This window comes from Oryctolagus cuniculus, chromosome 2 (genome assembly GCF_051225735.1).
Source record: "Oryctolagus cuniculus isolate XC-2025 breed Fujian yellow rabbit chromosome 2, ASM5122573v1, whole genome shotgun sequence".
NCBI classification, from domain to species: domain Eukaryota; kingdom Metazoa; phylum Chordata; class Mammalia; order Lagomorpha; family Leporidae; genus Oryctolagus; species Oryctolagus cuniculus.
Window position 1 is genome coordinate 171,160,360 of NC_142868.1, and position 16,137 is coordinate 171,176,496.

Consider the following 16,137-nt stretch of genomic DNA (forward strand, 5'->3'; position numbering starts at 1 on the left):
CAGGCCATAGAAGAGAGCTGGATTAGAAGTGAAGCAGCTGGGGCTTGAACTGGCCCCTAAATGGGATGCTGGCAATGCAGGCTGGGGCTTTACCCGCTTTACCACAGCACAAGCCCCTTTTGTCTTTTTGAACGTAGTGAAAGCGTGATTGCTTTAAAGTTGGAGACTCTGTAGTTGTATTACCATTATGTCTTGTTTTCTGTTTACACTGTCTTAGCTCCTGTGTGCAGTTACTTTTTATGTCTGAATAACTTTATTTGGAAAGTTGTTTGTAGAAATAACTTCAGACTCAGGGTGATAGCTTCCATTAGAGAATATATGTTCATTTGTTTTTCTCAGAGGTCTGTAACCACTACAAACCTGAAATTAGTTTCTTCCATTTTCAGTTTTTGAGATGGTCTAAACCTGACCTTTAGTCCGCAAGGCCTTCTCTGGGATGCAACCCTATAAAGCCATAAGCAAAGCAAAGTAGTGCACCACGCCTAATTTTCTTGGTAGGTCCTCTGCATCAGTTTTTATCTCTGTGGCAACAGAAAACCATGAAAAATATTGCTTGGTTTCTCAACCATCCTTCTGGAATCAGTAAATACCCTCTGGGAAAAAATAGCCACAAACATTGTGCTCACCTCTGTAGGCCTGTGTTCTCCCTTGGATCTTAGCTTTCTTAGTTTATCTTCACTATTTTTCACTATTTTGTTGATTCTTCACATTTTATATTTAGTTCTGCTTTTCCACTTCTCCATAATCAGAGGTGCTGCCAGTTATCTAGTTCATCATGACTAGAAGCAGAAGTTCGCATTAGATACTTCATTCTTTCTATAACAACCCTACAAAGAATTTGTCCAGTATTTAATGAAACTTACTCCTCTCTAGAGAAAGTTCATTCTTTTTTCATAGAAAATGTGGTATTGTGTCACCCTGTTTTCAAAAGTAGTTCTTGGTTTTATTAAATGTATTAGTAATTTTTTGCTGTGTAACAGATTATGCCAAAGCTTAACAACTTAAAATGACAAACATTGTATAGTTTCTTTGAGTCAGGAATTCAGGAAGCAGCTTAGCTGTGCAGTTCTGGCTCAAGGACTTTCATGTAGTCAGGATGTTGTCAGGGACTGAAGTCTTACCTGAAGACTAGGCTTGGGGAGGATATACTTCATTGCTCCTCGTGGATAGTGGAAGTCCTGGGTTCTTTGCTAGGTATTGTCTGGAAAACTAGTTCTTCACCACATGGACCTCACCATGGCAGATGGCTTCCTCTGCGGTGAGTGTATGGGGAAAGAGGAAGGGGCTGGCGCTGTGGCGCAGCGGGTTAACACCCTGGCCTGAAGCACCGGCATCCCATATGGACGCCGGTTCTAGTCCCAGCTGCTCCTGTTCTGATCCAATTCTCTGCTATGGCCTGGGAAAGCAGTAGAAGATGGCCCAAGTCCTTGGGCCCCTGCACCCACGTGGGAGACCTGGAAGAAACTCCTGGCTCCTGGCTTCGGATCGGCACAGCTCCGGCCGTTGCAGCCATCTGGTGAGCAAACCAGCAGAGGGAAGATCTCTCTCTGTCTCTACCTCTCTCTGTAACTCTGTCTTTCAAATAAATAAAATAAATATTAAAAAAAAAAAAAGAGGAAGAGAGGGACATCCAAGATATGTGGCTTTATAACTTAATCTTGTAAGTAGCTTGAGTCACTTCTGTATGCTCTTAGTTACACAGATCAACACTGTAATGTGTGAGGGAACTATACAAGGTATAAGTACAGGGAGGTAGGGCTGACTGGAAACCATTTTGGTGGCTACCTTCTACATTAAGAGATTCACAAAGATTCAGCTGTTTTACAAGAGCAAACATAATTCAACCCAAGATGATTTTTTCCAGGATAACCAGCCTCAACAGTTAGAGTAGTCTTTGCATGATATGTTTTGTGTTCTCTTATCACCATATTTGTGACATTTTCTATCTAGTTCTTTTCTGAGCACTGCCTTACTGAGTATGCCCTCTAGAACCAGACTGCTTTGGTTTGTATGTAGGCTTCTTTATTTAGTAGCAGGGTTCTTTGGGCAAGTCACTCAAATTCTCCATTCCTGATGTGTTAAGTCTGTAAAGTAGAGATGACATTAATTCCTAAATCAAAAAATTATTATGAGGGTTAAACAATTTACTAATGCATGTAAAGTATTTTAAATAATGTTTAAAATAATGGATAATATTCAAAATAGCAACTGTTGTTAGTTTTGCTGCTTTTTTGTCATTGTAAGTATGGTAATATTTCTCCTATATGTCAACAATTCTTGTCCCAATCTTGTTTAAACCTAGTGTGATTGTTAGTCTTAGAGTATGAAGAGGTCATATGTGGTGCTAGTGTAAAGTCAATTACCAGCTACTCTTCAGCTTTCTTGTTAGTTGGAATGAAAAATAATGCAGTTTTTTCAATTGTTGAGATAAAGTTAACATAGAGAAAAAAACCCCACATTGTTTGTTTTACCGATGAACAATAGTTTTTGTGATATTGGATTATGTTTTCCATTTTTAACATTCTCTGTTTCTACTTTGTAAACCTTGTTCCTAATTTGATGAAGAAAATTGGCTCCTGTTACAAAGTATTGAAAACTCAGAAGTATGATCATATTCTAAAATGTTGTTTAAAGACAACTTAGTTATTTAATTCTTATGAAAATTATACTTTCTATCCTACATTATAATTTGAATTACTTGGCTTTTAAATTCATGTGGTGGCTGGCGACACGGATCACTAGGCTAATTCTCCGCCTGCAGCACTGGCATTCCAGGTAGTAGTCCCGGTTGGGGCACCGGTTCCGTCCCGGTTGCTCTTCTTCCAGTCCAGCTTGCTCTTCTTCCAGTCCAGCTCTCTGCTGTGGCCCGGGAAGGCAGTGGAGGATGGCCCAAGTGCTTGGGCCCTGCACCTGCATGGGAGACCAGGAGGAAGCACCTGACTGCTGGCTTCGGATTGGCGTGGTGCACTGGCCGTAGGGCCATTTTGGGGGTGAACCAACGGAAGGAAGACCTTTCTCTCTCTCTCTCTTTCTCTCATTGTCTAATTCTGCCTGTTAAAAAAGAAAATTTTAAAAATTCATATGGTGATGATCTATTTCATATATGACTCTATCCACTTTTTATATTGAATTATATTTTCTTGTTATAACTTTCATATTTCTTCAAAGAAAACTGTTGACATCTTGCTAATTTTACCTATTGATCTGGTTATTTACATTTAAAAATTATTGTTTTGAAAATCATGACATGTGATGATTTAATGGCAAATCAGTAAGAAGTAATGTTATAACAGATTTTTTTTGCCTTATCTTGAACTAAATGTTTAAGTATCTTTGTTTTGTTTCTTTAATAGATAGCAAACAATAAAGATGCATTGAGGAAGACATGGAACCCTAAGTTTACATTAAGAAGTCACTTTGATGGCATCCGAGCCCTTGCTTTCCACCCTGTCGAGCCTATTTTGATAACAGCATCAGAGGATCATACTTTAAAAATGTGGAATTTGCAGAAAACAGCTCCAGCCAAAAAGTAAGGATATTCTACTCTGAGTATTTTTTAAAAGGTTTATTTATTTAAAAGACGAGTGACAGAGAGAGAGAGTAAGAGACAGAGAGAAAGATTTATCTTCCATCCATCCAGGGATGGGCCATGCTGAAGCCAGGAGCCAAGAACTTTATTCGAGTCTCCCACATGGGTGGGAGGAACTCAGGTTCTTGAACCATTATTGCTGCTTCCTAGGCACATTAGCAGGGATCCCGCTGGTTTGGAAGTGGAGTAGCCAGGACTTGAACCGGCATTCCAGTATGGGATGCAGGCATTGCAAGTGGTGACTTAACCCACTTCATCACCATAGCACCTGCCCTTATTTGAATATATTTTAATTAAACTTTTAAGCACAAAAAATATATATTTTTTAAAAGATTTTATTTATTTATTTGAGAGGTAGAGTTACAGACAGTGAGAAGGAGAGACAGAGAAAGGTCTTCCATCTGCTGGTTCACTCCCCAGATGGCCACAACAGCCAGAGCTGGGCTCATCTGAAGCCAGGACCCAGGAGCTTCTTCCAGGTCTCCCACGTGGATGTAGGGGCCCCTTTCACTGGACTACCTTTCACTGCTTTCCCAGGCTATAGCAGAGAGCTAGATTGTTAAGAAGAGCATCTGGGACTAGAACCAGTGCCCATATGGGATGCCGGCACTGCAGGCAGAGGACTAACCTACTGTGTCCCATGTATTGTATTCTTTGCTGTAGTGTTCCAAGAATCTCTTCCAGTTCAGGCTACTTGAACACATCATGCAGCTTAGAGTATTTTTTTCCATTGTGCAATCTAATATTAGATTGGAAAACTGATGCTTAGGAAAGAATGATATTAACCAATTGTATCCACAGGGTTTGTGAATGATGATTACAGTCTTCATAATATAAAGTATTTTAAATGACTCATATTTGGGGAATCTCTTATCTATAGTGAAGGTTTATTCTATTTTTTCTAAAAAGGCATAGCATGTTTAAAATCATCAAAGTTTTTCACTTTCCTCCCCCATTGTTTACTAGGTTTGGACTTAGACAAGGTAGAGTAGAGAAAAGCTGATTGGGAGGTCTAGGGCACTTCTCTTAGGTCTAGTCTTTTGACCTAAACCCTGCAGGTACTTTTCACACCCAGCACTATGTCTGGATTGAAAGGTACTCTTGGGGCCTTTGTTTTGTGGCATAGTGGGTAAAGCCACTGCCTGTGATGCTGGCATCCCACATGGCGCCTGTTCATGTTCCAGCTGCTGTACTTATCATCCAGCTCCCTGCTATTGGCCAGTGCACTCCTCCTACTCATATGAGAGACCTGGAAGAAATTCCTGCCTCCTGGCTTTGGCCTGGCTTAGCTGTGATCATTGCAACAATCTGGGGAGTGAACCAGCTGATAGAAGATTGATTCTCTCTGTCTCTCTCTCCTCCGCACCTCTCTCACTCTCCGTACCCCTTTTCCTCTCCCTCCTCCTCCTCCTCTTACCCTGTGTAACTCTGACTTTGAAATAAATAAACAGATGGCCAGCGCTGCGGCTCACTAGGCTAATCCTCCGCCTTGCGGCGCCGGCACACTGGGTTCTAGTCCCGGTCGGGGCTCTGGATTCTGTCCCGGTTGCCCCTCTTCCAGTCCAGCTCTCTGCTGTGGCCAGGGAGTGCAGTGGAGGATGGCCCAAGTGCTTGGGCCCTGCACCCCATGGGAGACCAGGATAAGCACCTGGCTCCTGCCATCAGATCGGCGCGGTGCGCCAGCTGCGGCGGCCATTGGAGTGTGAACCAACGGCAAAGGAAGACCTTTCTCTCTGTCTCTCTCTCACTGTCCACTCTGCCTGTCAAATAAATAAATAAATAAACAAACAAACAAACAGGAACAAAAAGGGGCACTGTTTTTTCTGTCCCTTTAACTGTTAGTGCTTGCCTCAGATCATTGATTTCCTATCTAAGTGTGGGCAGACATGACTTAGTAGAAAGCCTTTTAACAGCCCCCAAGCTGATTTCCATCCCACTTAGGATAATTATTGGAGCTTCTCTCCTTCTGTGGGTCACATGGTCCAGAATCAGTGTGTGCCAGCATTGGCCTTCTGCTGTGTCAAGCACTTCTATTATTACAAGAATACAACTGAACATCAGATAGAGAAGATTACAGAAATTTTACTACTGGTAGAGGAAGAAATCTGTTGTATAGTTTGAAAGAGATAAGAAATGTATCCCTTCAAAACCCTCATTGTTTCTCCTGAGTGAAGCTATTTCTCAACTCAGATTTTGACAGTCTAAAATCACAGTAGCAAAATACTACTATTAAACAAGTAGTTTTGATTCTTGATGCCATGGAAATATGATTGAAATTGGGTAAGCTTATTTTTGTAACCTGTGGTTGAGAATGGTGTATTACAACTGTATTTGTATTTCTAAAGGCAGTTTTGTCATGTTTCTGTCATATTGTTTACTACCAAAACTTCAATTGGTAAAAGTTGTCTTCTATCTCTGATTTAGGAGTACTTCTCTGGATGTAGAGCCTATCTATACATTTAGGGCTCATAAGTAAGTATGTGATTTTTCTTTATTTTAAACCAACATTGTCAAAGAGCTTGTAGGATATTTTACTTTTGTTTACTTACTTTTTTTTGTATTTAGTAGTTTTTGTAAATGTGAAAGAAGCTGACAGATAATACTAAAAGCAAGTTTATCACAAAAATAGGGATCCCTGCTGAAATTGGTTTTTATTTGCATGTTTAAGTGATATATGTATATATTAAAGTGATTGGATTTAAATATTAGATATCCTAGTAATTTTTTTTTCCTTAAAGATAACCTGATTCAAGTATCGAAAGTTTTTTTTTCTTTATTGTGATCACACATTGCATGCTTATCCTATTTCTATTTAAGGTTAAGGTGTCTTTTCATTTGATGAAGTACAGAGATTGGCATACTGTTTGTATAAAGGGTCAGATGGTAAATATTTTTTAATCTTTGCAGGTTATATATACTTGCTTTTGTATATTGATTTTATTTGTTTTACAATCCTTTAAAAATGTAAAAGACATTGTTCACATGAGGACTATATAGAAGCAAGCCTACTGGTTGGATTTGGCCTGTAGTCTGTAGCTTGCCAACTGCTGTTTTAGCAGAGAAAGAAAAACAAGTAATGCTTTATAGTATTTTTATTCACTGTAAAAAAAAAAAAGTAACCACTTGAGTAATTAAACCTTCTTATTTTTAATGTTAAGAATATTATCAGGTTGATGTTTAAATTTTTTAATCTCTCAGAGGTCCAGTTCTTTGTGTGGTAATGAGCAGCAATGGTGAGCAGTGTTACAGTGGTGGTTCTGATGGACTAATACAAGGCTGGAATACCACTAATCCCAACATTGACCCCTATGACTCTTACGGTATGTGATGGCCCGAAGGTCTGAAAGAGTAAATGTTTTCTTTTTATATGTTTTTTCATGATAGGTACAGGTTAAACATCCCTTATCCTAAATGCTTGGAACCAGAAGTGTTTCAGATGTTGGATTTTTTTTTTTAAAGATATGTTTGTTTATTTGAAAGGCAGAGTTACAGAGAGGCAGAGGCAGAAGCAGAGGGGGAGAGAGAGGGAGAGGAAAGTCTTCATTCCATTGCCATAGGCCATAGCAGAGAGCTGGATCAGAAGTGGAGCAGCTGGAACCAGCGCACACATGATATGCCAGCACTGCAGGTAGCAGCTTTATGCGCTTTACCTGCTACATCACAGCACCGGCCCTCAATTTTTTTTAATTTTGTGATATTTGCATAGGCATAATGAGATATCCTGTAGAGTGGGACCCAAATCCAAATCCAAATTCATTTATGTTTAATGTACATACTTTATACATAGCCCAAAGGCAGTTTAATACAATATTTTAGTGTGCCTGGCTTTTCACTGTGACCTGTAACATGAGACCAGTTGTAGAACTTTTCACGTGTGGAGTTCTATCTGTGCTCAAAGAGTTTTCAGATATTGAAGCACTTTGGATTTCATATTTGGATTAGACATGTCCAACATGTGAAAGAATTCAAATAGATATTTCTGAAGACTAATATGTAAAAAGAGAATCACATCTCTTTTTTTTGCTTAAAAAATGGATGACTATATTTAGTTATCAATTTGATACGCTATGTCAAAAGAAAAAAGGCTACACTTCTAGAGAAAACAGTTCCCACTCGTCAGAGTCTTATTGATTAGAAATGCTGTCTTGATTGACAATTATTTTCCTTTTAGGTTTTTCTACAGTACTTGATACTTTATTATTAATCTGTAATCACGTTTCATCACTGCTCTTAACAAATGACTTTGAAGGAAAGATAAGTGTTGGCATCCTCTCCTTAATCAGTTGTTGGAGGAAAATGTAGAGGCTAGTAACTTAAATTTTCTGATGCCCCTTTTTTTGTGTGTGTAGTGGGGGAGATACAAGAACTTTATTGAAAGAAGAGTGCCGTGAAATTTGTTGAAAGTTTGAGAGCGGGAACTTAGACACTTCCCCTCAGGTGCAGGGCCAAGTGCAGAGTGGACTCTTTCTGAATGTTGTAGTCAGACAGGGTACGATCATCTACCAGCCACTTTCAACAAAGATCAACCTCTGCTGGTCAGAGGGGATGCCTTCCTTGTCTTGGATCTTTGCCTGGATTTTGTCAGTGGTGTTACTGGGCTCAACCTCGAGGGTTAATACGTTAAGATGTGTCATTTGGTCTTAAGAAAGGTATCCTAAACCATAAATCCATATCTTACTAGAATTTCCCTGGTTTTCTCAAATTGTAGAATGGTTTAAAAGTATCATATTTGTGTAACAGTATATTTCAATTTCAGTATCACTGTGGACTGAATTTGATACCAAACCTTACTAAAGATAAGGAATTCAATAAAAATTTCTTCCAATATTTATTTATTTGAAAGAGTAACAGAGAGGGAGGGAAAGAGAGAGAGATACCTTGTATCTGCTGATTCACTCCCCAGCTGCCCTAAATAGTCAGATCTGGGCTAGGCTGAAGCCAGGAGCTCAGAACTCCATGTGAGTGGCAGAAACCCAGGAATTGGAACCATTATCTGCCATCTCCCAGGCACATTAGCAGGGAGATTCTGGATTGAAAGCAGAGCAACTGGAACTAGGAGTGGCATTCCAATATGAAATATAGGCATTGCAATGGATGACTTAACCCCCTGTGCTACAATACTCTCCCCACTAATATTTATTTGGTAATCATTAAACACATACTGTGAAAACTTACACACCCTCAACTCTCCCCATAACAAATTATCTGTTTTGTGCTTTCTTTCTCTGTGTCTCATTCTGCCCCAGTCCCACCCTTCCTTTTTTGTTGCTGACCTTATTCTTTCAGTTTCTTTAGGGGCTATACTTGAATCTGTCTCTCTTTGGAACTGCACTCCAATCTCTTACTCTTGCTCTTGTACTGATTCTCATCTTAATTAAACTTTACCCTCTTTGCTCTCTTTTTTTCCTATTTTTTTCAACTTTTATTTAATAAATATAAATTTCAAAAGTACAACTTTTGGATTATAGCAGCTTTTCCCCCCATAACCTCCCTCCCACCCACAACCATCCCATCTCTCCCATTCCATCTCCCATCCCATTCTTCATCAAGATTCATTTTCAATTATCTTTATATACAGAAGATCAACTTAGTATATACTAAGTAAAGATTTCAACAGACTGCACCCACACAGACATACAAAGTATAGAGTACTGTTTGAGTACTAGTTATATCATTAATTCGCATAGTACAACACATTAAGGACAGAGGTCCTACATGGGGAGCAGGTGCACAGTGACTCCCGTTGTTGATTTAACAATTGACACTCTTGTTTATGGAGTCAGTAATCACCCAAGGCTCTTGTCATGAGCTGCCAAGGCTATGGAAGCCACTTGAATTCACAAACTCTGATTGTATTTAGACAGGGCCATAAGCAAAGTGGAAGTTCTCTCCTCCCTTCAGAGAAAGGTACCTCCTTCTTTGATGGCTCGTTCTTTCCAATGGGATCTCCCTTACAGAGATCTTTTATTTAGTGTTTTTTTTTTTTTTTTTTTGGTTTTTTTTTTTTTTTTTTTTTTTTTTTTTTTGCCAGAGTTTCTTGGTTTTCCATGCCTGCGAAACTCTCATGGGCTTTTTAGCCAGATCTGAATGCCTTAAGGGCTGATTCTGAAGCTAGAGTGCTGTTTAGGGTGTTTGTCATTCTATGAGTCTGCTGTGTATCCTGCTTCCCATGTAGGATCATTCTCTCCTTTTTTAATTCTATCAATTATTATTTGCAGACATTGGTCTTATTTATGTAATCCCTTTGACACTTAATCCTATCTTTTTGATCAATTATGAACTTAAACTGATCACTTTAACAAGTGAGATGGCATTGGTACATGCCACCTTGATTTGATTGAATTGGAATCCCCTGGCACGTTTCTAGCTCTACTGTTAGGGGTAAGTCCGAGTGAGCATGTGTCGACTGTACATCTTCTCTCTTATTCCTACTCTTATATTTAACAGGAATCACTTTTCAGTTAATTTTAAATGCCTAAGAATAATTGTATGTTAATTAAAGGGTTCAACCAATGGTATTAAGTAGAACAACAAAATACTAAAAGGAATAAAATAGTAAGTTGTTCCTTGACAGTCAGGACAAGGGCTGATCAAGACATTGTTTCTCATAGTGTCCATTTCACTTCAACAGGTTTCCTTTTAGGTGCTCAGTTAGTTGTCACCGATCAGGGAGAACATATATTTGTCCCAAAGGGACTGTCTTTGCTCTCTTAAAGCAAAAATTTCCTCAAATTTAGGTATCTCCCATTCTTGGCAAGAAGACTTTTCTTGACCCCATTTTCCTTTTTGTCTTCTATTTAGTCTCTTTCTTTTCCTTATCATTTATGTTTTTCTTGATGATATTGTCTAGAAAACATAATGACTAGTTACTAATTCCATGTCCTTTCCCTGTGTATCATCTCCATGCATTGTGGCTTCTGGCTACATTACATAAATACAAGATTGCCAATGATCAGCTAATTACCTGGTCTGAAAGTATATTGTAATCCTTATTTACTAAATGTATGGGCTGTTTCAGGAACTTTCACAACTTTTTTTTTTTTTTTTTTTTTAAGATTTATTTGAAAGAATCAAAGAGAAGGAGGGAAAGAGAGTTGGGAGGGGAGGGGGAATGAGAGAGGGAGAGGAAAGCTCTTCCTTCCACTGGTTCACTCCACAAATGGCTTTAACAGCCAGGGATGGGCTATGCTGAAGCCAGGAGCCAGGAATTTTATTTGGGTGTCCCACATGTGTGGCAATAGCCCGAACACTTACACCATCTTCTGCTGCTTTCTCAGGCACATTAGCAGGAACCTCGAACAGCCATGACTCAAGCTGTTGCTCATTTGAAATGCTGGCATTGCAGATGATGACTTAACTCACTCTGCTCCAACACCAGTCTCCACCCTCCTTTTTCAAGTTTGTCCTATTGCCTTTTTTTTTTTTTTGACACTATAACAGTTTCTGTTCCCTATCCTTCATGAATTCTCTTTATTTCTCTTACCTTAAGTATCTGCATTTCCCAAGGCTAAGATCTGACTCATTCTTTGTAGTGTTCAAATGTTCCTTGGGAGATTGAATCTACTTCTGTCGCTTTTATGTGCTGTTGGCTTATAAGTGTATTCAGAAAGTAAGCTTCAGACTGCTTACAGGAAGTTTCAGATCGGCTGTCTTCATTCTCTATAAATCCCAACATGTCCTGTGTTTCTTCTGTTTATTCCAGAATTACCTGAAGTAGAAACCTGAGAATTACCTGATTTTTTTTTTTCCTCTGACATGCTATCCACAGCTCCTTAATTACCTTGGTGTTTTTTTTTTTTTTTTTTTTTAATCTGATTCCCTAAATATTTCTTGAATTTTCTCCCTCTGCTCTGGTCTTTTACACTTGATCTTTGCCAAAAGGCCGAGAAGTGATTGCTCTGGTCTTTTACCACTGTCCTATATTATGTCTTTTTCATCACTCTTCCAATGTGCTAAACCAGTCCCCTTGCCTTTATCTGGATTCTGTCCAGGTTATCGTCTGTATTACAGCTGTGTTTTCCTTAGACACTTCACTGCTCCCTTTTTGTTTCCTGTTGCTTTCAGGATAGCTCCAGTTTCCTTAATGTATCACAGAGATTCCACCATGAACTAACTCTCCTCATCTCATACATTTCCTGCTTCAGCCGCCACATGACAGTAATACTGAATTTCTTAGAAATCTCCTTGCATAGCATATTATTTTTCCTTTAGTGTTTTGTAGGTGCTGCCCCCTTGCCAGGCACACCCTTCTGTTTTCTGACTTGCTGCATCTTTATACTATAATGTCATGCTCTCCAAGAGGTTTCTACTCACACCAGTTACTCTCCATGGTAGCTGGTATCTGTCACTTGTGTGTACTCCCAATATTCTTTGAGGACGGGGCAGTGTTGTGTCCTCATCACTGAGTGGTGCTAGCATTAATGATAGTGTTTGATATACAGTGTATTTTCAATAAATATTTTGTGGTGTCAGAGAGAAGGTAGAAGACATTTCCAGACTTAATGTCTGTAACTCATCTTGAAAATGCCAGTTTTTAGAATCCTTGTGAGGATTAATAATGAAATATTCCAAATTAACTTTTTCATGAGATTGTGCAACTCGCCCTCCTCACCTCCCTCCTCCTCTTCCCCCCACATACATCATCCATATATCAGTTATTGTTGTTTGAAAATTTGGGGAATCCTGTAAGTCTCAGAGCTGTCCATTCTTATGTCATGCTCCTAGGAATAATTGCCATATTCGTTGTACAGCAGGGTAAACGGCCTGCAAGACGTGAGGCCAGAGTGCTACAGGTGTTTGGGGTGGGGGCAAAGACCTTTTCACTTCCTCAGAGAGTGAGTTGTGGTTGCTCCAAGGTGATTTAGTTCGAATACTATGTATTAACATTCTTTTAAAAATTCAGACAAGTGGAAGAACACAAGGAAAGCGAAAGGCAATGCCTGTCTTGTTTAAGGAGAAATAGATGTGCAATTTAGTTTAAAAATTTAAACTCTACATTTGTGTATTTCCAAGCTCCCCCTCCCTTTATTTATTACTGCAGAAGTGTAGAATAATAATAAACTAGAAAACATTCTCTACTATTGTCAAATGCTTTTGTTTATACATTTTAGTTTCTGTGGAATCTAAGTGCCTTTTTAATTTGGGTTTTCTCCTCTTGACTTTGCAATGTTTTGCTGTTTCGTGTAGATCCTTCTGTTTTAAGAGGACCTCTGCTCGGCCACACGGATGCAGTCTGGGGTTTGGCTTACAGTGCAGCACACCAGCGTTTGTTGTCCTGCTCAGCAGATGGCACTCTGCGTTTATGGAATACAGCTGAGGCTGCTCCAGCACTGAGTGTATTTAATGATAACAAAGGTACATACTTTTAAAAATTATTGTATTAAATCTTTATAAACATCTTTTACTGAAAACAAACGAACAAATAAAAAATGGTTCTATAAACTCTTATTCTTAATTATTCTCTAAATTCTTCACCTCTCCAAAGTTCCTTTGTGTCCTTTCCAATCAATCCCTTCTCCCCATTACCAACTAGAGGTCCTCACTGTTGTGGTTTCTTTTTCTATTTCTTTTTTTTTTTTTCTATTTATTTTATTTATTTATTTTTGACAGGCAGAGTGGACAGTGAGAGAGAGAGAGACAGAGAGAAAGGTCTTCTTTTTGCCATTGGTTCACCCTCCAATGGCCACCGCGGCTGGCGCGCTGTGGCTGGTGCACCGCGCTGTCCGATGGCAGGAGCCAGCTGCTTCTCCTGGTCTCCCATGGGGTTCAGGGCCCAAGCACTTGGGCCATCCTCCACTGCACTCCCTGGCCACAGCAGAGAGCTGGCCTGGAAGAGGGGCAACCGGGACAGAATCCGGCGCCCTGACCGGGACTAGAACCCTGTGTGCCGGTGCCGCAGCCGGAGAATTAGCCTATTGAGCCGCGGCACCGGATTGTTGTGGTTTCTTTCATCATAGGTTAGTATTGTCTATTCTCTGTAAGTGAAATAGGTATTAAAATTTCACATAAGTGAAATAATACCATATAAACTTTTTTTTTTTCTTTTTTTGGACAGGCAGAGTTGGACAGTGAGTGAGAGAGTTACAGACAGTGAGAGAGAGACAGAGAGAAAGGTCTTCCTTCCATTGGTTCACTCCCCTAATGGCTGCTACGGCTGGTGTTGCACCAATCCGAAGCCAGGAGCTGGGTACTTCCTCCCGGTCTCCCATGTGGGTGCAGGGGCCCAGGCACTCGGGCCATCCTCCACTGCCCTCCCAGGCCACAGCAGAGAGCTGGATTGGAAGAGGAGCAACCGGGACTAGAACCAGGGTGCGGGCATCGCAGGCGGAGGATTAGCCAAGTGAGCCACAGCGCTGGCCCATATATACTCTTTCATATCAGGCTTTTTACTGACTATAATGTTTCTATAATTCATCTATGTTATATCGGTTTATTTGCCTTTATTGCTTAATAGTCTGACTAAACTATAATTTTGTCTGTTCATTTACTTCTTGATGGACATTCAGGTTGTTTCCAGGTTTTGGCTATTATGAACACAGCTGCTATGAACATTGATATATTTTCATTATAGGTGGGTAGACACCTAGAAGTAGAACTGCTAGGCTTCAGGGTGGGTGCTTACTCTACTGTATGTGAAATTGGCAAAAATTTTCCCCAAGGTGGTTGTGGCATTTTATACCACTTATAGCAATGTCTGAGAGTTCTTGCTCTATATCCATACCAGCATTTGGTGTTGTCAGTCTGTTTTAACATTAGCCATACTGTTGGGCATGTAGTAGTATTTCATTTTAGTGGTTGTTTGCATTTCCTTGATGACTAATTATGTTGAATACTTTTGCTTATTGACTATTTGTATATCTTCTGTAATATAAACATTTTTGAGTTGTTGGTTTGCTTCAGATTTTGAGCCAAATGAAAAAATCAGATTATGATATTCATTTTATACATAATTACCCTATTTGATGTTTATAAATAAGGTGAAAGTAAAAATACCTTCTTTGTTCTTGACCTATTATGCTTGTCTCTGTGCTTTGATGAATTGCCTGCATTTGAGATCTGCATGACTAACAATAAATAACAACATGAATTTACTTTTTAAATTTGATGAATTAAAATTCCTAATAAGAGATGTTATACAGGGAGCTAGTGCTGTAACATAGCAAGTGGCATTCCATATAGGCACTGATTTGAGTTCTGGCTGCCCCAGTCTGATCAAGCTCTCTGCTATGGCCTGGAAAAGCAGCGGAAGATGGCTCAAGTACTTGGGCCCCTGCACCCACATGGGAGACCTGGAAGAAGCTCCTCACTCTTGGCTTCTTTTTTTTTTTTTTTTTTAATTTTTTTTTATTTTTTGACAGGCAGAGTGGACAGTGAGAGAGAGAGACAGAGAGAAAGGTCTTCCTTTGCCGTTGGTTCACCCTCTAGTGGGCGCCGCGGCCGCAAGGCGGAGGATTAGCCTACTGAGCCGCGGCACCGGCCACTCCTGGCTTCTGTTCTGCCCATCTCCAGCCATCGTGACCATCTGGGGAGTGACTCGGTGGATGGAAGATCTCGCTTTCTCTCTCTCTGTCTCTCTGCCCTTCAAATAAATAAATAAAAATCTTTTTAAAAATGTTATATAAATGAAGAATTACTACAATCCAAGCTCAGGTTAAAGTAGAAACAGCAAAACTTGCAATCCATACACATTTTCATTTGCTTTCTTTTTTTTTAAGATTTATTTATTTATTCATTTGAAAGTCAGAATTACACAGAGAAAGAGAGAGATTTCCTTCGTATCCACGGGTTCACTCTCCAAATGGCCACAACCCAGGATCCAGGAACTTTTTCTAGGTCTCCCACGTGGATGCAGGGGCTCAGTATTTGGACCATCTTCCACTGCTTTCCCAGGCACCTTAACAGGAAGCTGGATTGGAAGTATAACAACTGGATCTTGAAGCTGCACCATATGGGAAGGCAGCATTGCAGGCGGTGGTTTTACCTGCTGTGCCACAATGCCAGTTCCTTCGTTTGCTTTCTAGTTAAAAATTTGCATTCCTTGAATGTATTATTTGCATTATAAGTAGGAAATCTGCTGAACAGGTAAGGATAATAAATAATCTAGAGCTAAAAGTTACAAAATAAATAATCTTTGTTGATTGGTTATGAACTAATTCTTAATCTAATGACAAACTTTATTTCTTAAAGAAACCTTTCCATAATTTGTTTTGCTAGATATTAAGCACATTTTTAAGGAGACCCTTTAATTGCCATTCTTTTGTTTATTTTCCGTCTCTTTTAGAATTGGGAATCCCTGCTTCTGTGGATCTAGTAAGCAGTGACCCAAGCCTTATGGTAGCATCATTCAGCAAAGGATATACCAGCATATTTAACATGGAAACACAACAACGCATTCTTACTTTAGAATCCAATCCAGATACAAGTATGTATACTACTTTTAAATAGACTTTGCTTGGATCAGTTTTTAACTTAAAATTATAACTAGTAGTGTCAACTATGAAAACGACTTGTGATTATTAAGTTCTCTGCATCTTGTATCTCAGAACAGA

The 16,137-nt window shown here is 39.5% G+C and overlaps 1 protein-coding gene across 3 annotated transcripts in view; it reads left to right on the top strand.

The window, feature by feature from the left end:
* Nucleotides 1-16,137, top strand: part of STRN (striatin) — a 133,351-nt gene that overhangs the window by 107,102 nt on the left and 10,112 nt on the right. For 2 of the 3 annotated variants that reach the window (XM_051842991.3, XM_070069253.2), the window contains 5 exons: nucleotides 3,354-3,529; nucleotides 6,014-6,061; nucleotides 6,788-6,909; nucleotides 12,776-12,943; nucleotides 15,870-16,010. In XM_051842991.3, the coding sequence (XP_051698951.1) occupies nucleotides 3,354-3,529; nucleotides 6,014-6,061; nucleotides 6,788-6,909; nucleotides 12,776-12,943; nucleotides 15,870-16,010 (655 nt within the window). Of the gene's footprint in view, nucleotides 1-3,353; nucleotides 3,530-6,013; nucleotides 6,062-6,787; nucleotides 6,910-12,775; nucleotides 12,944-14,094; nucleotides 14,175-15,869; nucleotides 16,011-16,137 lie in introns of those variants that run through there. The other variant, XM_089327756.1, reaches the window with a different exon arrangement.